The sequence below is a fragment of the Buceros rhinoceros genome, unplaced genomic scaffold (genome assembly GCF_000710305.1).
Source record: "Buceros rhinoceros silvestris isolate BGI_N320 unplaced genomic scaffold, ASM71030v1 scaffold20134, whole genome shotgun sequence".
NCBI classification, from domain to species: Eukaryota; Metazoa; Chordata; class Aves; order Bucerotiformes; family Bucerotidae; genus Buceros; species Buceros rhinoceros.
In genome coordinates, this window is record NW_010410306.1 from 18,465 (window position 1) to 43,806 (window position 25,342).

The following is a 25,342-nucleotide window of genomic DNA, read 5'->3' on the forward strand; positions in this document are numbered from 1 at the left end:
GCATTTCATAAGCACGTGTACCAGATGGCACGCTGAAACAGAACATTCAGATACTCTGAGGGCTCCCTTCCATTACAGAACATCGCATTTGCCTCTAGGGATAGCTGCTTCCTGCCCTGCACACAGGAACGGGTGATGAGCAAAAGATTACTGCATTCTTATACTTTATATATTATATACATATAAGTTCATATATACTTTTATAAGTACAGGAAGAAAAAATTTTAAGAGGTAACAAGAAAATTTTGTCGTTTAGACATTGCCAAGTTTTCTCCAGTTACAGGTAAGACCTGAATTTTCCATCAACTGACACTGACCTTACTTTTATAATTCCCACACCGAGTCAGCAACCATATTTAGACAATTTTCCATACATCTGACCTCTGGGCACTACCTTTAGGTAGTATTCACATTCCTTAGTTTCATGGTAAGCATTTTCCAGTGGTTTCCCAGCAACTAACAGGTCTGACCTCAAAGAGAGTATGTAGCTGGCACTGGGCTGTCCATCCCATGGACAAAGTCTACGTCTGGCTCTGCATTTGTGTTGTTCATGCCTGACAAAAAACTAGACTGATGCACTGAATTTCAGAGTACGAGGTTCTGTCTTTCAAGGTCTATATCTCAGGAAAATCAGCAAACATCATTAGGACAATCTGAGCAGATTCAGTTTGTGACGGAGCATGTTTTCTGCACAACCCATATAGGACAGGCTAAGATCTGAATCACGCAGACGTGTTCCAGCTTATTCAAAAGCAATGCAGCACAGCCCAGCTAGAAGTGACGGGTCATATTCAGGACTACTGTGCAAGTTTAAGTGGCAAGTATATGGAAGAAAGTAACGGGCTTGGATACAGAAAAGAGCCCTTAATTACAGCCATATACCACAAAGCGTATTCTGCGAACGAGGAATACAGAAACCTCACGAACGCGAGGGAATTTTCGTAAGCTCAGCACTTCACAGAAGTTGGATCTTGTGCTAAGAAGTTAATCCATCTGCCTTCTCTCAGTAGTTTACTGTTCTGGCTTCTCTATGGCTTTTTTGCCATAAAACTGCCGCTACTACACGTTCAGATTTGCAAAATTCACATTTCAAGCTGTTTCATACATGCCCTATTTAATTTACAACAGCAATAATAATCTCAGATGCTAGGATACTACGAAAAGTCCTTCCTTTGCTACTGGCACATTAAATAGTGATTTCCATATCCTGATCTACTTAAGCCTAAACTTCAGCTTTCACTCTACCCAGACTGAATGCATGCCCCGCAACGGTTTTTACGGTTTAGAACACAAAAGTTATGGTTCAGCAATTCCCAATTCCGTCCTACCTGTATCACTGAAATCTATGAATTCTTTTGATAGAAGATTAGTGAGAAGCTCCATAATAAGAAGGAGATCCTGGTACTGGTCTTCTTCTGCTGTAACATCTATTCGTTGTCGACCTAGATTATTCTTGGAATACACCTGCAGCAGAGTTAGGCAGGCCTCATACAAGTTCATGGCTTTGGCCTATAAAAAATGTTAAACAGTAAGAACAATTCCATATGCTCAAAGTGACAAAGTGATAGCGTTAGATGGCTGATGATACCTCAAGATTTTACTTTCAGTTAATTTTGTAACACCTGCACACAAAATCATCACAGTAATAGCCACCTTAAACAACAAGAACAGTTACAGCCATATATTGATGTGCTACTGACTGAAAACGCAGAGTATAACTCTCATCAATTCCTCAGTCTTAATGCAAAAAAAAAAAAAGATGCCAAGAGTGGCATGGGACAGGCTGACACATCTCACTAATCTCACAAACTAGACTACCAGCAACATCTCCTGGGGACTCACTCCAGCTATCGAAGTTTGGAGCCACACCGCACTGTTTGTACATGCCCAGTTTGGAAAAGGCAGGAACTCTTCTAGATGCAAAAGCAAAATTAGCCGACAGTGCACAGATGTAAGTGTACTGCACTGACTCATTTTACCCCTTAACTTCTTGATAACCTCAAGTGCCTTGTTTAGGACCAAGACACTGTCCCTGTGGTACGCATTTGTCACAGAAAACAGTGCTGCAGGTCTCCTAGACATGGTTAAGAAAAGTACTCAGTGTGGTCCGCACTCTTTTACTACCCGCGCATAGAGTTAGACAAGTGATGAACTGTGGTTAAGTGATGAATTTGTTGGTACGGTACAAGAACAGTCTAGACGTTCTGCTCCTACCGTTTGCGAGTGTATGTTTTTAAACAAAGGAATCCCTATAACAGATGTGGCTGTACAGCATTTCTTTCTCTACAGAACCTAAAAATCACTACACTTCATTTTGTCCCAGGGACAGCACTGTACACATATGTACACACATTCACACACACACACTCACTTCCCCCCTCCTTCCCCTCCTGGCTGTATTTACCTCTCCAAGATAGCAAATCTGTTTATGTGCAACTTCAACGAAGACTTCTATTATGAGATTAACAGTCTCTGGTGTGTTCTTGTACACTTCCATTAATCCAATGCAATTATTAAGGAAGTCCATCAGGAAATTGAAGAGAATCGCTACGTTATCAATCTGGGTAGCCTCAGCAATGCCACAGAGCGCTTCTAATGTAGCAGTGATTTCCTGTTTCACCTCCTCCTCCTGACAGATCTGTTGAAAGTTCTCTTGGTTTATCACATTCAAGAATCGCTGCTGAAGTGGCTGAAGAACCTTGAAGTTTTTTTGAGAAGTCACATTAAGATAAGCATACTATTGTATGAAATGTGAGGTTTAAGCAATTTAGCAAGGTCACAGGGTTGCTTCTGGCATGGCAGTACAAGAATCAATCATTCCCAGCTCCCAACGGCTCACTCTTGATATCAGCTGTCACATTAACACAAGCTGAAGTGGTGGTGATCTGCGATTCTCGTTATCCATCATCACCCGCAGGCTGGTTTCAAAATGAGCACCTCCATTATGTTATTTTGTAGCGTTTAAACAAACGACAATGACTTTCCCTGGCTCACGGTATTTGATTCTCTTCAAAATTCAGTATTAGGGGTTACAGTTCATCAGTGAAAGCAGTAATTCGGATTTACGTAAGCAATTATCTTTGCCATATTACGCTTCTCGGTAGCGCAATCTCTTGTGTTTGGAACCAGTTTAGAAACTTCCATCAAAATAGTTCACTGTTTTCCCCCAGTTAGTTCCAGTGCATTCCTGTCCTGCCTCCAATCCCTGATTCCATCGCCTGGCTAGTAAAAGCGAGCTTCTCTCAGGCGGCCTTTGCTTTACAAGCTCACGTGGTGCTTCCTGGTCACACTGCACTTACTTCCTAGCAGCCGCCCTTCTGGTATTAAGTACCTGAGCTTTAATGGAGCCAGGGCACCAAAAGCTGGTCAAAGCTCTGCGTTCTGCTCCACATCAGCTCTTCACTTACTGTCATTAGGTGAAAAATTGAATAATTCACAACACCACCAAATTAAAATTTCCAAGGGACATTCTTAACCTTTGATAACAGTCTCTTTCAAGCATACTGCTATACTGGCTGCTTCACGAATCCTCCAGGTAATTATTAGTTGTTTCTGTTTGTGTTGTGATGTTTTAGATTCAATCTTTGGCAGCTCATGGGTGCCATACTACTGCTGACTTTCAAAGACAGAGTAATTAGGAAAAAAATATCAGTATTAATGTTTAAATTCAAAAGATTCTAAACGAGTTAGGTTTGGGTCACCGTAAAATTCCCTAAACTAACTTGGTTTTACTACTTGCTAAACTGGGGGTAACAGAAGCGTCGAAGCAGCTTACCTCTGTCCAGTACTGCTGTTTTGTTTCTGTATCCATATGAGCAAAACCTCCTAGAACTAAAGCTTTCATTAGTGTCCTCTGCACAGAACTGGACAAGTAATGAAGAGGAGGGCTTCGCCTTGCAAATTGTTTAGCTAAATTCCACCAGTTTTCACACTGAATAACTAAGTTTGCCCTAAAAGAGGGAAAAACAGTTTAGTTAAAAAGAAAAGACTTCACAAAACTGTACGAACAGAGCACTAGCAGTTGTCAGAGGATTTTTTTTTTTTTTAAATTCCTTTATTCTAAGGCTAAATAGCCTTTTGACTTTTATTAAAGCCTCACGTCTAAGATTTCTAAATTATATACTCGGAAAATAGCTCAATTCACAAGGGAGAAAGGCAGGGAAGTGCTTTAGTTTTACACACATACACACACAGAGTTAATGAACATACAGCATGGCTTAAAAGCTTAGTCTCATTATATCATGATAAAATAAGCAGTTTATTCCAAAACTAGATCCTGTGGGGTTTAATTTAAAAAAAAAAAAAAAAAGATTCCTCGAGCATCCTGACACTTCAGAACAGTCTTTGGTCAGACTGTGAATGTGTGACTGCATGTATAACTGCATGTCAATTCACAAAAGTAAAGTGTTTGAGAATTTCCTGCTTCACAGTTTGTAAAACTAAAGAAAACTTCGAAATTTGTCGGAATCTGCCAAATCCCGGATTTTTAAATATGTTTATAAAACACATTTTATACTGTCTTGGCCAGTACATGAACTCTGGAACAATCTGTTCAACAGAAAAACAACAACATGAAAAATCTGTGCAGTAAGAGTGGAGACCAGAAGAGTTTTCCGTTCTGTTTAAGAGAGAGGCAGACAGGTAAGGGAAGGAGAGTGCACTTTGAAACGATAATAAAAATCAGGTTATGCTTTGTCAAGTGTAGGTCTCACTCCTCGCTTTGTCCGACAGTTTTATTTTCATTTATAGTACGTTATAAAAGTAACTTGACTTACAGAGACACGAATACAAAGTGCCCTATATCTGGTTTCTTTGGCCAAAAAATTTAAAGGAAGCAAAAGGAATTTTTTGACTTCCAGAGGTATAGCAACTTACCGCTCTCTCCTTTCCACTAATGTTACTAGCAGTTGTACAGTATCATTTGCAAGGTCCTGCTCTGAACTCCACACTGCCAGGTTACTGATCACTTTTTCTAAAAGGTAACCCACAATCCACTGGGAACCCTCTGTATCAGCACCAAATGCTGTACTAAATGGCAGACTTATCTATAAGAAAAGCATTAAAATGAGTGAGTTTTACAGAAGCCAGAACCCCAACGTGTATGGTCATCATTGTCAGCAAATTCTTTTCAGGCTGTCACTTCTTCCTTAAAATACACAAATGTTACATAGACAAAGGCAAAGCATACCTCTAACAGAAAAATCTTTGCCAAATTTATCTTGCAATTTTAAGCACAACACCTACAACAAAGAAAAGCTTCAACCTCATTACAAGTTTGAGTATGTCTAGCTTTTAACACCACGGCAAATTCAAAGATCCCCAAATCATCTCCTAGAAATGTTTCCATGAATTTACAATGAAACCTCTCAAAATTCAGTATTAAAAATTACTAGAAATAAACCCAGCTGTTGATCTAGAGCTAATCTTGTAAAAACTTATTTTCCTCAGTTTTTCTTCATCTGCCTTCTGCAGGTTGTTCCTTCAATCTATAAATTTTTTTAGGAAAAATGTCTCATTCTGGTCCTGGTACAATAAAATAAGCTTTCTTGAAATTGCCTGTTCTCCTATCTTTAAAAAAAAAAGTTTCTCAAGAGTGAAATCTAAGGATTTAGTAATAATTGTGCAGGGGCTTCCTGTCAGCACACCACTAACATTTCAGACTTTAAAACTCATGATATAGACGTGACTGAGCATTAGCTTTAAATAGAGTTTGAATGACCTTCACATGTCAACACAACCTAAATGTGGGCATTTCTCTATACTCTGTTTTGTTTCTTCACATTGTTTCTCACGTGGATCTCCTTCTTACATGCCCGTCAATTCTTCCCCAACTGGTACCTTCACAAATTTTTAGCTCTGCTGTCAGTATTTAGAATCATATTATTCAGCTTATATTTACCAGTCTATGGTACATGTATTTGTTTTAAGGAGGGACCTCCTGAAGCGTTAGAATGCTTAGTTGCTTCGATAGTGGCAATAAGAGGAGGAGGCTTCCTTCTCCAAAGTTAGAGCCAACAGGACCTCCTCGGGATGAGCGGCCTCCCATCAACTAGCTGGATTATGGTTAGTTTGATAAGCAAAATCAGGATGAAGGTTGTGATTAGTGCTGTCCAAACACGGTGAGAAGTTGCCCTTTACAAAGAATGCACCGTTGAAATCATGGTATTTACAATGAGAACATGTGAGAATGGGGAGAGGAGAGAAAGTAGCATGACATTAGCTAACGTATACTACCTTCTGCTAAGCACCATGACCAGGTTACACACTAAATCATCCATCAAGGGCAACCACTGTATTAGAGATGAACTGTAAGATATGGCGGGTAGTGAGAAGTAGCTTACAAAATTGCTGCCATCAGTGAGTTTCACCCACTACGCAGCCTGAGATTGCGCTATGCTAATTCTGCTATGGCAGCAGCTACCGAAAAAAAAGAAAAAAAAAATCACATTTGCACCAAAATCTGCAAGAAAGGTCCCCTAACAACACCTATCTAATGTATCTAATAAAAAAACCCCAACAAAACCTGAAGAAAATATCAACCTTCAAAAGAATTAAAAAATAAACCACAACTCGTTTAATTTTGAAAATGCTTTGCCACTGCACTCTAAAATAGGCACGCTGACATCTGCATTCACAGGATAGTATTATTGCTAATACTCACCAATTAATTGATAAAAGTTATATCCTTACCTGATCATACAGCTTTTCATCTACTAGCAGGTAAGTCTTTGCCCAACGCTTGAGGAACCACACAATATCTTTGCCCATCTGGGGGCTCAGGAGGTGTGTGAGATTTGCCCTTATTGCTCTAGATTCTACTTCTGACACTCTTAAAATAGCAGATAACAACCTGTAGATTTAAAATACAATTGAGGATGCTGAGAGCAGTTTCAGGAGAAGCCATGCAGCTACCAAGCACTTTCATTTTTCATGAAATACGACACAAGGAACAGGATAAATCAAAGTAGTTCAACTCTAGTGAAGTAAAAAGCACCTGAATTTATTGTTTCTTTAAATGCATGGAGAGACAGGATAGACTGGCAAATACCCCTCCAAAAAGTCAGAATATGCATTAAAAGATAAGGTGATTATCTTATTACTGCCACAAATTATCCTCACAAGTATTCTGACATCAAGGGAACTAAGATGAGCGGACTATTTGGAGCGCTTGAATAGCGTATTTTGAAAAACTCCCTTCCTTGCACATCAAGCTTGGTGGTTGAGTGGCTCCTAGTCGTGCAGCTTTGACAGTGTGAAGCATTATTAAAGAACAAATACAGAAATGACCAGTTATTTCTCGCTTTTTCATTACTGCAGAGGAAGTTTGAAATAGCAGATCACCAGGTGACTGCATTAATACACTCAGTCCGTAAAGCTACGTTAAATATTAGCTTTTGTAGCACAACAATTAAATTTGGTAAGAGCATGGATAGAGCACAAGGAATTTAGGAGTTGACAGTAGTCTGTTTCTTGAAGACGTTTCGGAGCTATTGCCGGAGAGCCTCAAATCTCTTGTTATCTACAGCTGATTTGGCTCCCATCACCACTCAGACACTGCATCAAGAAACCCTGTGTGGTGGCCACACCTTCACGCTGCCAGTAGAAGCAGTGAGCAGCATCTGAACTTCTATACATTAGGCACATCACTGCAAATGAAGATCCATTTTTTAACAGGCTCTTCCAGAAGAAAACATTCAGCACAGAAGAACTAATCTTGGGTGAAGGAAGAATCTTTCATGTCGTTAAAACAGGAATGCAACCTTATGAAGTGTGAGGATTCAAATTCATAGAACCACAGAATGGTTTGAGCTGGAAGGGACCTTAAAGGTCATCTAGTCCAACCACCCTGCAGTCAGCAGGGATGTCTGTTGTGCGCATCAGCCTTTCTGGCAAAGAGAACAGAAATCCCCTCTCCTGCTCCTTTTATAGGCTAACAGTGATAGGTGGACGTAAGGGAAAACAATTCCTCCTGCAGCGAGGACCAATTCTGCTACTACCAAGCTTGTAACTCACGTACAAAGCAGACAAGCTCGCTGATGCTCTGGAAAGCGTTTGCTTAAGCTGTACATTTATTACTGAGCAAATTACAGAGCATATAGGATATTATCTAAAGATTCTGATCTACCAACTTTTTAGCAATTTTAAGTATTTTCTGTAACAAATCGATCAAAGATGGGTTTTTAGTAGAGATCTAGAAACGTTTCTGTTTACATCCTTTGTTAAGACTATTAGGTCAATCTTGTCAGTTTAGCCTTCCCATCTTGACTCAGTTCTATCTGTTTTGATGCCTTACTCGCTTTTTTCTCCTCTATCCTGCCTTGGTTCACCTTGACTTGAAATATCATCTGTATTTACCCTGCCTTTCTTTACCCTAAAAAAAACCCCCAAAAACCAAAACCACACTTCATCTGTTCTTAATCCCTTTCACAGCATTGCCTTAATGTCTGTTATAAAACCATTCTTGTAAATTATTTGCCCTTACTTTAATCCTAGTTAAAAGAGAGATTTCTTTTCCAGAGTTCAGTGTTTACATATTGCTTTTTTACTTTTCAGATTCACAGGAGTCCACTAGCAAGCTCACTTTTTTTTCTCTGAAGAAGCATTTTAACAGCATGAGATGCAGCCTTACCTAATTACAGAATCAGTTCTGTTGTATCCTGGGATGGAAGAGGCCTTTTCTCCCGGAGATCCCAGAATCTGAAGTGTTGTATTGATGTCGACCTCAGCTGAATGTTTAATGGAATATTCCATTACTTCTGGAGGTATTAGCGGAGTCTCTCCCTGAGTATCATTAGCCAAGAGGTAGCCTTACATTAAAAAAGAAAGAGTGATCACAACTTTCTACCCTAGATTAACTTACGGCTTTGTGATTGGAGAATCCCTTGGCTTAACTGCAGACATCACACCAGAATCAAATGTTTGCACAAACCCTGACTAACACCACTGAAATACATAAGATAACTTCAGAATCCATAAAGCCACCCAGTAGAGAAGAACCCAAAGTGACATGAAACCACGACTAGAAAAGTAACCATCATGTTAAAAAAAACTATGACACAAAAACAGATAAAAAAAGATTAAGCTTCACTTATGTCAATACTTCTCATGTCCATTCAACTACCGAGAGGGGGAAAAAACCAAACCAACGATTTGTTGTCATTTTTTTCTTCTTCTGATGTGTGATAAAAAAAGGCTTGATTTTTCCAGCTTCCCCACCAAGTCCATCTCATTTGGAACTTCATTTCTGTTAACATTTCAAATCTGTCAGAAGCTTTCAGACACCAAGTACGTGTGCTGTAATAACATTTTCCTTGCATAGCAACTGCAGATCAGGTGAACCTTGGGTTTTTATATGATACTGTGCTGTCCAGATAATTAACATTAATCCCAGCTTAAGTAATAATTTTCAAGGTCTGATTTCGTAGCAGTCTGTGAGCTACAAACTCCATCCCACAGTGATACAGAAATATTATAAACACATTCATGTCAGCATCTGAGAGCGACTAAAATATCTGATGTTCAAAAAGATCCCAAAAATATTTCATTAAGTACACATTTCTCTTTTCAAAGACAGACACTGACTTAGCTGTTACTAAGTTTTGCAAGAAGATGTAAGATAGTTCCATCTAAAAATCAAAACCAAAAGGTTCTAAATTCAAGTTCCCTGAAACATAACAGAATTTCAGGACATGGATCATCAGCTCTGAGTGATTCTGGAACTTAGCTGATTTTTTGCCATCACCGAGTAATAGCGTTATCCGGATCTCATGTTGATTCCCTTATAAAGTCATGAGCCTCCTGACAATACAACCAATACCACGAACAGACTGATTTCTTGAATAGGTTGACTGATAACAGATCTCAAAAAAATCGGTAGCAAGATTAGTTGTGGGAATTTCCGAAAGACATTACCTCATGTAAAGATTTCATCAATCTTTTCAAGATAACGTTGATGTTACTCAAGGCAGATGAAGGTAAAACAATGACTCTGCAAGTAGTGTAAGGTGAACGTATCATAAGGGATAACATTTATACCCAGTTAAGAGTAGCTGACGTACAGGGATTTCTTCTCCTGAGGTGTTCCGGCTCCAGTAAGAACATAGCAGAATACATACTATTTAAAACTTTTCACTAACCTGTGACTAAAATAAGCCAATGAATATCCTCATACAGGTCATCAAGTACTTTATTGTCAATTGAGCCTGATGCTGGTGAGGCAAGTAACTGCTGTTGATGTCTTTGCAACTGACCGTGGAGCCTTGTCACCCGGTCTTCTAATAAACTGTGGACAAATCACAATAAAATAACTTCACTGGTTTTAAACTGTATTGGCAAAGTTGAGCTTTTCATATGCGATGGCTTTATTGACTTGCATTCATGACTGGTTTTTTGTACCTTGTAAGAAGAGGTATACAGTGTTCTGCAGCAATTCTCCCCAGCATGCCCACGCTGGCCAACTGGTCACAGAACTGATCTCTGTCATCTTCCTGCAGTTCACTTATTTCTTCTTCTTCCCGAGAGGCCACGCCATTGGCAGTCTTTGGTAATTTCAACAAAATTAGAAGCAACCAGTTAGCGTTACATTTGTTGAATTTTATCATCACAACAATTTTCTACATTATTTTGGCTTTTTCCTTCAAGGTGAACAACAGACTTGTACTACATCAGACATAGAAGAGTTAAACAGAGGAGTAAACGTGGCTTCATATTGTTTTAAAATCAGCATTTCACAAACTCATTGGCAAAACATCACATTCGGTTAATTGGCTATTTGCTACTATTTCCAATAGTGCTCTCAAGTCAAAGGAGTCACTGTTTGTGAAAAGAGTAAAGGGTAAGGGTTAAGGAAAATTGGCACTTGCTATTAATAGCATAAGCACAGGCTGGACGAGAGCAAAACAGCTTCTTTACTCCACTGGGTATAGAAATCAGCTCTGCCGAGCATCTGCTGCTAGAAGTATGGCATAAGGTACCGACTGACTCTCGGCTCACAGGGATGGTCTGCAAACCCAGTGGTCAGAAGACTGCTGAAGCACATTTGCATTTCAAATCACGTGTATAGCAGACCGAGAAAAATGTTAAATACTGGAACTTCCATACTTTGCCCTACTCAGTCACAGATACTGTTCGCAGCTGTTTGAGACCTTGTGTAAATCACAAAATAGTATTTTTCATGATGAAATTAATACTTCATTAAAATATTTTCCATAACGCACTATTTGAGGGGGGAAAAGCTTTAAAAAGTAAATGCTATAACCTCAGGAAAACAGAAGATTATATTAATCAGCATCGTTTTATATTTTGCTGATGCAGAAGTTGCACTGTTTGATTTTTCAAAGCTTATCTTGGCTGTGTAATAAAACATAAATAACAATCGGACCTCATTCCTTGAAGAGATGAACCATGATATGTAGAAACTAAGTAGCAATGTTAAAAACGGTTTTAAAAAAATCTCTTAATGAATTGTTAAAATTTACACAACTACAACTGACAGAGAAAGCTAATAGTCCGCTTTGTTTCTACAGAGGCTCTGGAAAACTGAATCCACACCCAGCTCCTTATCCAAAGTGTTTTAACCCATCTTTTCTTAATGTAACCCAGCAAATCATTCTCTTTTGGCAACTTCAAAGTTGCAGCTGTTTACTGACGGGTGAGCCTCTGCTCTCAAAGCAGGGACTGAAAGTTCGTGCTGCTGCTTTGATATTGAACAAGAAGCATTCTAAAACGCCAGCTGTGGCTTTTAAAGGGCTACCCATGGGATAAATGACTTATCTAACAGAATGACATGAATTAACCTGTGTATACCAGTTATGTCAAGACTGCCTGATATGAATTCAAAGTTCTCTTGTGAAATATTTCTCTCTGTTTTGACATTGTTATTACCATCTGTTACAGACCGAGATAGAATTAAGTTTTATATGGTGTTTTTCAGAATGAGGTACCTTGGAGATCTTTGCACAGCATCAAATTAAAGAGAGATTTTATACAGTTATTGAATTAAATCTAAGCAATAATTAATTCATCCAACATTGACATCCAACTTTCTGTTTGAGAATATATTTTAGTGAGATCCAGACTCCTGGCTAAGAGACTAATCGACTTCCTTTCTCAATGGTTCAAGAGATACTTGAGGTACTTTGAGGTTTTCTCTAGAACAGTCACCTCAAAAATTCAATTAGGAATTCATTTTATCCCAAAGAACCCCATAACATTGCAAGTTTCTAGCCTGAGCACAGTCATTCTACATTTTTTCAGATACTCATGCACGTCAATTATACTTTAAAAGTATGATCTGAAGATAAGGTACGGGTGGTAATAACCATATAAAAGGCTTCCAGTTTCCTTGGGGACTTTAACTAGGACCCTGGTCTAGAGAAGGATGGTCAAAATTTGAGTCATTGCGCCTCTGAGAAGAACAGTGAAGTGCATGTTGATTTGAGTAACAGCTTTACTGTTTAAAGTGATTTCCAACTTTGTATTCCTTCAATTCCTCTTCAGAATGGAGAAACCGACTGGAAAATGACCACTGAGTAACAATTCTGCAATTTTTTATTTCCAAAGTCACAGACAGTAATTCTACACCAGCTCCCTTGAGCCACATAACAGTGTATGCACCAAAAGACACGGGCTAGCTACTAATATCATCATGAAGAACTACCGGAATGAGGGCTTACCAAATTCCTTGTACCATCAGGAGCAGCTAGATGGCACTGAATGTAGGAATTAAAGACCTGAACAGCATGTTGGGTAAAGAAACCTTTATGGAAATGTTTGTCATCTTGTACCAAAGTAAGCCAAGATTCCAGCAACTTGTCATATGCTTCCATATATACCATGTCATCTTTGTCAAGCTGTAAGAGATCAAAGAAACAAACCGGAAATCTTATTCCTCAACTAAACCAGTACACACTTATATACATTATTATTTAACAGATGTTCTTCTAAAGTTGAAACAAAACAAATCAGTCACAAACCCCATCTAAAGACAGGCAAGAAAATATCAGAATGAGCTGATGCAATGCATTGAAACGGTCAGTGCAGCTTTCACGCTTGCCAGGCTTTAAAAAAATGCCAAAGTATTTAGCTATTTGCTCTTCACCTTATGTTCAAAACCAAAACAGTCTTAAATTAAGCCTTTAATGCATAATTGCCTACATACAGGAGATATTGAGCTTTTATCCCAAAGATGCCAAGCATCGCAGATCTTACTAGTAACAACAAAGAATCGACCCATTTCTTTGTTATTAGACAAACACAGACCATGTGCATGTAGAGTTATATGTATTTCACTATTTCTGAAACAGAGAGAGGAAAGATGACGATTCTCTGTTCCAGAGGAAATCATTGTAAGATTGCATGAATTCAAGAAACCTTACTGCAGGAAGCCAGTTTTGATGATACCCAACTTCTTATGCTATGAAGGAACAACAAAAAAGAAGTGCGATTCCACAGAATAAGCTGCACCTCCAATTGCTTAGTGCATTTTAACTGACGCTATTTTCAGTTATTCGTATGTGTTTCTACACAGTACATAAGTTGCAAAAGGAAATTAGTATTTCTGAAAAACAAAGCCCTCGGTTCCAGGCAAACTAAAGAAGCCGACCAGCAAAGAAGCCATTTATTTTTTAAAGTATTTTTAATGTACCTATCAACTTCTTGATTTGATGCAAAAATTGAACTTCAGTGAATACATCCAAGCTCAAATAAACAGTGGCTGTAAGGATAAACACGCTGCTAAAGCAGGACTTCTTTTTTCTCCGAGAAGTATTCTTAAGTTTTAACCAACAGGATTGCTCGCAAGAGTTCTCTGAGATAGCAGAGCTTAGTAAAAGGATTCCTCGATGAACTAGAGAGACATTAAGGCCTTAATCACGCTCCAGACAGAAGAATTCCTGACTTTCAGTGAAGTTACAAACATGGCTGGATGAACAGGCAAGGAAAAGAAAACACTGGCTGGATGACTAAGAGGGAAAACTGGTATCATACTGGAAGCATTTCAAGACAGCCTCACAGCATCATTTTAACTGCAAACTGGTCAAAGTTACAGAAGTTACAGTATGGGACACACTGATGCAAGTGTGAAAACAAAAGCTGAGGCTGACGAGGAGTTAATGGTATTCTTGTAAGGAAGCTAGGATGAGTAAGCGTCTTCATGAAGTACATGACCAAATAATAGAAAGAGTTTATCCTCATTGAACAAATCTGGTCACAAAGGAACCTTACTAAAAATTCCCAATCCTTACTTCAGATTAGCTACAGCGGGGCTACCAAAGATGGCACACAGGTAAGCTAACGACATGCTGCAGACTGGAGCTGAATCTTGGATCCAACAAAAGCAATGGCAGAGTCCAGAACTCAGATCCTCGGGAGAGGTAAGATACAAGTCAAAACGAAGATGACTGCTTTCTCTAGTATGGGAAATGAAAATAAAACTGGTACTTCTTCCTTCGTAGCGTGCTGACCCTTTTAAGAAAGAACACTTGTAAAATCTGTCAAACAGCAACAAGCTGGAAAGAGCTGGAGGCACAGCAGAGAGGACCAAATTCAGAATGGTACCTCTTTGAAAAAAATACCACGAAACAGGCACAGTGCATTAAGACTCATTCTGAGAAAAAGAAGCCTTTGATAACAATTCTATTTCTGTATGATTTTTCATCCAACATCCTGTTCGTACTCTTCACTAATTTAGATGGACTATTTGATTTCTACTTCTGCATAAGCGCTAGGTGTTGAGCGAGGCAAAGCATAGCTGTGGGTAAGTGCCTTCTCTCAGACCCAGTGCGATTAAAGGAAGAGGTAACCGGTCCAACTTGCTCCTGAAACAAGCAGCCAGCATTGCTGAAGCTAACCGCCCTCCACCAGTGTAGCTGCTCAGGCAAACGCTTCAGCTCCCCTCAGCCAGCCTCCCCAGCCCCGACAGGCAGATTAACATGTAACAGCATTTGAACGTGATGTTTGGACTGTGGGGTTTTCCACCTTGGTTGAAAATCAGTACTAGCTGCTTTGAAGTGGTTTGCATATTATGGTTCGAGACCTCCCGGTTTTGACAGTTTCCACAGCAGGTCTTCAGCTAAGTAGATTCCTTGTGCCTGACGGGGTTTCGGCAATGTTCACGAGATGTTCCGCTGGCATGCGAAGTAGCAGAAATATGGGGGAAACCAGCTTTTCAGACCAGCAAAGCTTAAGAAGTACAGCTGCCTGCATTCTGCTGCGTTTCAGATTTCTGAAAAGTGCCGGGAATACTATTTGAGGACTCTCTGAGCCCAGTGCACACAGTTTTTCATTTATCAGGAGCTCTTGTGTTCACATAGCACATGAGCTCACAGAGGGTCTCACTACAAGCAGTCTAAGTGAGAAGAACACGTTACCCACGGCTGGGACGTTTTTAAACCAAAAGGCCGTTTTCAGGGATGTAAAGCAGTATCTCTTCAGGCACAGCACACAGTATCGTTACGCCATGACTATTAAGTCAGCAATAACTTAAAAGTCTCGGGAGCATGTCATATTGCTGACGCTGTTACGGTATAAAAATTATCTTTTTTTGAAGGCCCATCACCACAGAATTCTGTATCACCAGAGAAACCAGAGAAACAGCATGAAGTTGAGGTATCTGTAAAAGCTATGACAGGATGGATGGGGTGAAAGTGTAATGCTTCTCCTTCCACAGAAAGATTTCAAGATTCAAGGACAGCGAGAAAATTCTCTTAAAACAACAAGATCCTGTATTTTCTCTTTCTGATGTTGCTGAATCGGAGAACATTCCAGTTGAATACTTTCTTCAGCAAAAACTACAGGATTGTTTAAGTGTGGGCAGATGCAGTTTACTAGGCATAACTGGCTGGTCATTTCCCAAACAAATTTTGTACCAGACAGTGGTACAAGCTACGATACGCTTTTGCTGAGAGATGAAGTGTTTTGATGGCTCTGTGTTGAGCACTGTTTTCAGTAAATATAGTGTATATTCCAGCTTTCAAGTAACAAGGCTAACTGAGGAAACAACACCCCTTTAGTCCTTTTAATTCAAACTAGAGGTGCCTATGATTTTGCTGAATCTTCTCCACACTGGCTTCAGGTGCATTGCGAAACGTGTCGGTGAGCACCAGAACAATGTTCAATGTTCTACTAGAAAATCTCAAAAGCTCAGGTAATTAAGCCCAATCAATGTAGCAGAACTGGTAAAAATCCAGTTTTTAATGAGGATGGGTAAGGATTAGCTCATCGCTTGACAGTCTCATTTTAAATCAACAGCTACTGCGCATAGATAGCTCAAGTGCAAGATTATTCGCCTTAATGCTTACAGTTTTTTTTCTTTCAACTAGGACTCCTTAGAAGTTTTTATTTTTAATGCAATTTTTATAAGCAGAAGACTCAGACTATACCAACTGCTCTTTAATGTTACAACCAAAGTTTGAAAGAAGTAAACAAACAAAAATCCTCTGAATTCCTAGATTTGTATACAGAATTATGATTTGAACTGTGTCAGCAATGAGGGATGATTTGAACAGCTTGAGAGTACGGGCTTAACAACAAATCTGAACAGCTCCATTCACTCAAAACAGAAGACCCTGACTCAGAACTCCTGACAGCAGTTACGTTTCAGTGTGTTCATCTGTTCATATAGTTCGGCTTTCAGGTCTACAGCTTATTCATTATCCTCAATAGTTTTCAGAGAAGTCCAGCAATATTTAAAGACTACTATTTTTAAATGAATCCACTCTTTTTTAAACGACAATATGAGACATGGGGCCTTAAATACAAAGTCTGAAAGATGAACACAGTGTGTAATTATGTTTATTATATTGTTAGAAATAAAATCCTCTCAGGTGTGACTTCAGAAATATCTAGAACAAACCCACTGAATTCACAACAGCCAATTCTCACGTCACTTACGCTTATCAAAAATAGAGAGACACAAAGACTACCTACAATCTGAGAGCAGACACTTACCACTTCTTCCAAGGCAGCGCTTCTCCCAAAAGAACAGGTGAGGTGTGCGAGGCAGTTAACAAATGACGAGAAAAGTTCATTTGGAATGGCAGTTAAAATATTACGAGGAAATACGGTTATCAGGTTGCTGATAATACTGGAAATTCCCACTGCTTCAGAGTCTTCTATTTCAATTCTACAGATAGAAATAGCAGTTAGCTTTTCACCATTAAGAAAAACACCGAAAGGGAACTGATTTTTTGGGATACATTTTCAATCAATAAATCTATTCCATATTACTTAAGCACCACCTACTTTAAAACGCCTTTTCTTAATTTCAGCAATTCGACAGTAAGCACAAATTACGGCCAGAAATAAGCAAGCCGTATCAGTTCTCCACACGGATCCACTCAAGTCTAAAAGATGCCATCTAAATTTAGAAAGCAGGCATATACATACCCGTTGATAGTATTCAGTAATCCCTCAATGAAGTGTGCCAGGTAATCAACTTGTGAACCTTCATCAGGAAAGACTGGCCCGTGCAGAGACGCCAGCTGTGCCAGGCACTGTAATGAATCTTGGGCCATATCTGTATCTTCTCTGATTTTTCGATGTACCTTTCAGGAAGTGAGATAGTTAATAATACTCAGAAAACAGGGTGTTCTTACAACAGTCACATGGCTCCCAATCCAAAAGAGCGCACGCACACACAAAAAAATTGCTATAACTTCAATTCAGTCCGAAATGCAAAGGGTTTCTGCGACTCTCTAAACCATAGCAAATGTCAAGATCACGACTCAGCTCGCGAGAACACAAAGTTTGAACCAAGTCACCGAAACCAACATTTAGTTCTCACCTACATGGTGAAAATTGAACTGTCTACTGCACGTTATTTCTTAAAGAGAGAAACAGATGCCAGCCAGTCAGACATGCTGCTCCTTCTAAAAACAGCAATAATGACAGTCATCTCTATTATGCTAACTATGCCTAGGCTACAGAGTCTTGCTAAAGTTAGTCAACAAGTTCAATCAAGATTATGCAGATGCTTCTTTAGCAGAGGTAAACACTGAAGACATACACAAAAATGAATGCATCACTTCCTTGTCAACACCCTTGCATTATACGAGGTCAACAGGAATCTTCCTGCATTTCTGCAAACTGTTATGTCATTACTTCTGCTGGTGGGACCTCGATTCAGATATTAGTAATCATATTCTCACATACTTCTTTAAAGCATTTTCTTAGGCTTGTGCCTCATACTTTTCTCAGATAAGATTTACTGAATAAATACATACAGGGTATTTTTCACCCAGAAACAAATTTAGTTAAATTATTTCAGCCTTATATAGAAAAGTCCAGTTACAACTCTAACCATTTCTCTGTAGCATTATAGTCGCAACTTCACCCGACTCATAACTGGTTAGATTAGCTGCTCAGTTAATCTCTGAAAGATCAAACTAGCAGGAGAAACAAACCCTGCAACAGAAATACCCTTGTTATATGTCCCACACTAGGCTGAGATCAGAACTGAAGGCTCTCTCTCTCTACCGTGGCAGTCCTGCCAACTTTTGCAAGGTTATTAAATTTTTTCAGATCAGATAAATGAATGTAAATTACTACCATTCACTGACATTACTCCCAATAGCAAACTACACTACAAGCCTCAACCATTACAAATCGGGAATCTAAACCCAAAACTGGCAGCACACTGCCCTGTCTAGCTTGCATTCATTCAAAAATAATCAAATACCGTCGAGTTCTGGTTACTATTAAGGAAAACGCAAATGCATTAAAACAAATCTGCATGTGATTCAAAACATTCTTCTTATATGAGCAAGTAATTGTAAACCAACCAAAGAAACAGATATCTAATTGTGACAACTTCATATTATTAAACGAGGAAGGGTTAATATGTAAGCCAAAAAGTTATTTGCATGTGGAGGTTCACAGCTGACAGTAGCAACTGTCTGGATAGTCTAGACAGCTGTCCAGATTGTGTGTAGCTGCTAAGAGTTCTGCCTGTGATTTTTTCACCTTTTCAAAACTGCTGGAACAGATAAACTTGCAGTTAAAAATAAAAAATAGAAAGCAATCTAATCTATCAAAAGATCCTATAAAGTAAGGACGTGTATCCAAACACATACCAGACAACTCTGACAAGCAGCACCACAGAAATAGATTTACTTATGTCTAATAACAACTTTGTCCAAGTTTTGAGCACATTATTCCTCTGCTTTGTAAAAATGAAAATAGCCTGAAACTGCTGAATTCCCAGGTCCCAGGAGATATAAGATAAAATAGCAGAGTAACTGATTTTATAAGCCAATATATGTTGCTGCTGCAGTAACTCCTAACTGAGCAACAACTACAAACTTTTATTAACAGTCGTGGAAAGAAAACAATACTAGTGCTGCCCAGTTATAGGTATAGAAATTGAGTATTACATTATCCTCTCACAACCCTACCTCTTCCCCATCCATCCTAACTTCATTATTTTAACTTGTTTGGGTTTACTTTGTGCTGAGCAAAGAGATGCAGAATTCTGTATGCTGAAACTGTCTAGAAAACTGCAACTACGATACTGATTTTCAGCTGTTCCATTGAGCAAATGCTTTAAGATCAGCAAACACATACTGTTCATTTATCTTTTTTGAGAGCTGTTACACCTTATCTGAAAGATAGACTTTACTACGGCTCATTGTGCTTGGTTTCGTTTGATGAGTACACGTCCAGAAGTACTGAATGTATGAAAGCTTAGATAACTATACACCTTTTCCTTTTGTTAATGCTCATCAACTTAAAGCAAATTACAGACAAAATACATATTTGTTAAGCTAGGAAAAACACAATACTTCTGTTTGCTTTGATAAACAAGCTGAAGTTAACAGAATCAGTCCTACCTGATGCAAAAGGAAGGGTCCAACAACACACTTTTAGAACAGGAAGGAGCTGCTTTCCCTGTGGTCTGGACTATGAAAGTTGAAGAAAGAGACTTACTGTGAAGAACAGCTCCATAACTCTGCTGTCCAGGAGGGTCTCGCGCCAGGATTCGGTTGGCTTTAGCATCACATTTTGTGAGGATTCAAACATAGCTATATAATGTCTGCCCAGTTATCTGGTGTCAAGGTCAACAATAACATTCCTACTTGGCTTTAAAAAAATCCTAGATACAACAGGATCCATTCAGAAAGAATGTAATGGAAACAAACTTTAAGCCTCTTCACATACACAGCATAATTCATGCATGAGGCCAAGGAATAAAAGGTATTAAGTATTGAAAAAAAGAATGCTCCAGGAATGTTAGATAACAGTTTGATCATAATTATGAGACATACCATAGTGATACGATCACTTTGATAACCAGGGTGTCTAATGTGACACAGCGAGAAGGGAAAAAAGCAACCGCAATTAACAGGTGTTAAAATTTATGCAGAATAGGAAATCATTTTCTAAAAAATTTTCCTGGCAGCTTTTAAAAAGGCCTTATGATGGCTAAAGATAGCTCACTGAAATCTGTACCCTATTCTTCTAAGTAGCCAAATATGCGACGCAGAATGCAGATATGTTAGCCCTGCATTAATCTACATTTTTAATCACACTGCAAAGAACAAAAGCGTAAGGCACCACAAGGCACCGTCATATTAAACACATTTGCAAGACGCGCATGAGAAACGCACACGCTGTGAGCCCGTGATTTTGCTGCACTCATTTCAGTTCTTACCACGTGTTCGCGTAACTTTATTTACAAAATTCTGCAAATACTCTAGTACAGAAAAAAAGACATTTAAATAAGCAGGTTACCTTCTTTGTCAGTCTTACAGTCAAAGCAGTGGTAAAACTGCTTTAACTCAGCAACTTGCGTGGTCATTTGCCTCTTAAATCTTTCTTTATGCGCTCTGATCCCTTCATAACCCGACCATCAGAGTAAGTAACAGCCTGCTCAGCTGCGTGTAACGTACTTATTGCTAATGAACGGCCTTAAGACATCAGGTATTACAGAAAACGTGTCTCCAAAAGCATTCATATGTCTAGAATATAAGTGTCACAACAGTATCCTATCGTGCAGACCCCTTACCTTCCAGTGCGTTTTGTTTAGGAGAACAATGCATAGAGCAAACATGGAGCTTAGCATGAAGAACTCTGGCACGAGGCAGGATGCATCCTCCGAGTTCTGCCCAAAACACAAACTCACTGCGCAGAACGAGATTCCAAAGGAACCGCTTTCTTCCGCAGCACAGTACCTTCCCTGCTGCTACACGTGCAGAACTCTTGTCAGCACATTATAATGCATAAGAACAATCAGGGATTTTCACGTTAGTGCAAAACAAAACAAGTTTCACTGTTCTCAGAATTATCAGTGTGTGTTGAACCATACTGGATGAGCGTTATTTCAGGTGGGGAAAATAAAAAAAAAAAAAAAAAAAAATTAAAAAAAGGAACGAATGAAAGGAACTCTGCAAATCCAGATGTTGGAATTTTCCAATCCTGCTAGCATGACAAGATAAGCAACTCAGCAACTTGCGTGGTCATTTGCCTCTTAAATCTTTCTTTATGCGCTCTGATCCCTTCATAACCCGACCATCAGAGTAAGTAACAGCCTGCTCAGCTGCGTGTAACGTACTTATTGCTAATGAACGGCCTTAAGACATCAGGTATTACAGAAAACGTGTCTCCAAAAGCATTCATATGTCTAGAATATAAGTGTCACAACAGTATCCTATCGTGCAGACCCCTTACCTTCCAGTGCGTTTTGTTTAGGAGAACAATGCATAGAGCAAACATGGAGCTTAGCATGAAGAACTCTGGCACGAGGCAGGATGCATCCTCCGAGTTCTGCCCAAAACACAAACTCACTGCGCAGAACGAGATTCCAAAGGAACCGCTTTCTTCCGCAGCACAGTACCTTCCCTGCTGCTACACGTGCAGAACTCTTGTCAGCACATTATAATGCATAAGAACAATCAGGGATTTTCACGTTAGTGCAAAACAAAACAAGTTTCACTGTTCTCAGAATTATCAGTGTGTGTTGAACCATACTGGATGAGCGTTATTTCAGGTGGGGAAAATAAAAAAAAAAAAAAAAATCACAGAATTATTTTACTCCCATGCGAAATACAGATGTCATTTAAGTTATCAAAAATGCTTCAGTTCTCCCAGATGAAAACAAAATAAAATATGGGCAGGAAATTACACATACAAGCTTCCTTTATCAGGAGTAATACTACAAATTAAAACTAACTTCATCTGGCAAATTAGGCTATGATTTTTTTTTTCATTTTAATTTGGAATGTTTTAGAAAAAAAACAGTATTTTAAAATTGTTTATTGTCAAGAGTGTCCTTTGCTGTAACTCTCCAATAAAGGGTGGCCCTGGAAATACAGAAGATGGTCAATAGACACATTATCAAACTCTGAAAATCAGTTTGGTCATCACTAGGTTGAGTCTACAGAAGGGACCAGCTACGTAACACTTTTCACGTGGAATGAAAGAAGAGCTAGTTTGCTGTCACTATTTTAACAAGCCTCAATATTCAGCAGCCCTATCCTGTTATTTTTAGTACTGTTTCTCGCGCTAATGGACTGATGACACATCTGACAACACCAGATTTGTGGGTAAAATCTTTTCACTAACCCATACAAATTATGCCTGCACCTATCACGGAGATCTTACACCCATCTTCCATCACGTACTAGGTGTACGCAAACATCCATATAAGTTGGCTTTGGAGATTCTTGCTATTGTGAAACACCCCGACATATTCTGTGCTGCCGTTCAGCCTTATTAGCAGCAGCCCAGTTACGCCAAACTGTAAAAAAAGGGCACTAAATTACCTGGTATATGGGTGTACACTGGATAAATACAGTATTCATCATAAAACCCCCTTATTTCTCAATACTTGTGAGGAAACAAGCAGTACAGAACTAACACAATACTTTTTTGTAAGCACTCAAGCTATAACATAGACTTTGATAAGCATGTATCTTTAATGCCTATAATGATGTCCTGAGGGTTTGGGGGTTTTGTTTGTTTGCTTTAAATGAAAACAATTGTAAAGACTTCTGGAAATAAATACAAACGTTTGTAAAACACTCCCAATTCTACTGAAGAATGAGTAACTCTCATTACAGTTCCCTTTGAATGACAGGGAAATTCAAGCTATGAAAGAGCTACCAGAAGCACGGAAATATTTCACCCAGTTCACAAGGCTTAGGACGCCGCTTCCCACAGAGACTAGAAACTTCTGCGTGAATCAGAACAGATTATTCAATGCCATGTCCAAGCTCTACTGAAAAGCACAAGAGTATAACTAGATCCCTTTGTGCACGATAAGGCTCATGCTCACTAATCAGTGCCTAGGAGGAAGAGGACAAGACCGTAACATTTAAGACAGATTTCCTTTTATCTTTGCCTAAATTTATGTATGTGGATATCAGCGCTACGCTTGGGTTTGTTTCATGAGAAATAAGAGAAATAAGGGGAATCTTTTTAAAGCTATGTTTGTGATTTTAAAATTGTAATTTGGGAAATAAAAAGTTTTATATGCTTATCGGAGCAACATACTAAAAGAATAAAATAAAATAAATGTGTAGTTTTCCTCCCACTCATTGCCTCTGTCCCAGGAAGGGACTGATGGATGAAGATGAGTATCAAAATATATTCATATCCTAAGGCAGCCACAAGGAATGTTTCACTTCAGGACTTGCCACAAACTCCATGAATGGACCCCATGGTCTTTTTCCTAAGAGGGGCAAGGCTTGCCCTTCCATAAAGCAGTAAATTAGGAACTCAAAAATCACACCCGAGATTTCTGCTGCCAGACCCCATTCACAAATTTGTCCACAGGAGTGAAGAACAACTCAGAAATGGAGGGAAAACCCCTGGAGTGTTAAGACCTGAACATCTTTCTTCAAAGTTATTTTAATCACTCTACCTTTGTTGTTTGGACATTTCTGGAGAGCTTTGTGCCAGTCTTAGACTTCTATTTTACAAATAAAAAACTGCATTAGAAAGGTAACTGCATGGATATCCGCCACGCAGTGTTATATTCTAACACACTCATTTTATTTGGATTTTTAAGACCTCCCCTGGCTTGCTAGCTAGTCAGCCAGGCACATGGGATGATCGCAGGAGCAACTCTCTAAAACTGCTACAGAGGCTTGCTGCCCCCTACGGAGAAATGCTTCACAAATCTGTATATGACTGACGCTCTCGGCAAACATATCCAGCATTCAGGAGGAGGAATGTATGCTTAAGTATCTAATTATTAAACACAAGTATTCTTACCTGTTTTGAGTGTGAAATGACTGCTTTGTATTGGAGACCCTGGACTCAGATCGCAGCAACGGGCTTTGGAAGATCCAAGCTAATTTTAAAACTCTGCAGTTCTGGAGGCGCTAGTGGTGTAGCCGCGCTAGTACCAAGACTCACGTCGACACCCAAGCGGATTCTGCAGCTCCTGCTACATTTTGCTGCTATGGTTATACAGCCCATAGTATGCAAGCTAATCTCTTTAAACCTAACTTACACTTAAGGCACCTATGCAGAAGTGACTGCCATGGAGGTGCAGCTCAAGAGTCACACCTTTCCAGTGCCTACTGGCTGCTGTCTAGGAAGCAGATGACAAACCACTGCAAAACTGGGAACTTAAAACCATTGGGCCAAGAGAGCAGAAGAGGAAAAAACCTACGTATTCCATCAGTTCCCTGTCAAAAAAAGGGTCATTACTAGTTTCTTTTCCTTTTCTGATACCAATATTTTTAAGATGCTCTTACATTGCAGACCGATTTCAGGGTTCATTCAGAAAACATGAATGATGAAACACTTGCTGTCAAAAAGCTCAGTAACAATACAAATATGCAGAGTACAATTATGACTAAATTCAGGGCACGTGCCAGTCTTCTTGGGTTCGCCCACTTTGCCTTAAAAAGTTGCCAGAAAGAATTGCCAAGAAAAGCCATAGCGCTCTAGAAGTAATTTCTAAACATCAGGGATTTCAAAGCCCGGTCAGTTTTCACCCAAGAGTCTGATAAAAGTAAAATATGCAAGTCAGTGTAAGTCTGGTAAAAGTAAAATGTAGCTCTCTCTTGCACTTCCTTAAATACAGCTATTTTAGTTACATTCAGGTTTTCTTTATATCCCAAACAACAGTCAGCATGGCACCCCAACGCTTCACCTTCCAGACACGGACGGACTGCTGGAGTAAACTGGGGGTGACCCCAGGCAGCCAACAAACCCAAGGCCTGAGGAGAGCAGCCCTGCCGCTGAAGGAGATGTCTTGTCGCTCCTCAGAACAGGTTCAGTCATTTCTTCAGCTGTGCAACAAGTCAGACGGGGGACCTCACCCTTCTAGAAGAGGTTTTCAGTCGGGTGGTTCCCTGCTCAGTACTGCGCTCACGGGAGGTGCTGAGGCAGGATG

General features: G+C 39.4%; 1 protein-coding gene across 1 annotated transcript in view; it reads right to left on the reverse strand.

Moving 5' to 3' along the window:
• Window positions 1-25,342, reverse strand: part of XPO4 (exportin 4) — a 52,723-nt gene that overhangs the window by 7,514 nt on the left and 19,867 nt on the right. Inside the window, exons 6-17 of the mRNA XM_010135579.1 lie at window positions 19,924-20,036; window positions 17,386-17,543; window positions 16,948-17,122; window positions 12,675-12,851; window positions 10,396-10,538; window positions 10,137-10,282; window positions 8,630-8,807; window positions 6,691-6,850; window positions 4,876-5,045; window positions 3,776-3,950; window positions 2,405-2,698; window positions 1,329-1,509 (exon numbers count right to left, since the gene is read on the reverse strand). Coding sequence (XP_010133881.1) covers window positions 1,329-1,509; window positions 2,405-2,698; window positions 3,776-3,950; window positions 4,876-5,045; window positions 6,691-6,850; window positions 8,630-8,807; window positions 10,137-10,282; window positions 10,396-10,538; window positions 12,675-12,851; window positions 16,948-17,122; window positions 17,386-17,543; window positions 19,924-20,036 — 2,070 coding nt within the window. The remainder of the gene's footprint in view (window positions 1-1,328; window positions 1,510-2,404; window positions 2,699-3,775; window positions 3,951-4,875; window positions 5,046-6,690; window positions 6,851-8,629; window positions 8,808-10,136; window positions 10,283-10,395; window positions 10,539-12,674; window positions 12,852-16,947; window positions 17,123-17,385; window positions 17,544-19,923; window positions 20,037-25,342) is intronic.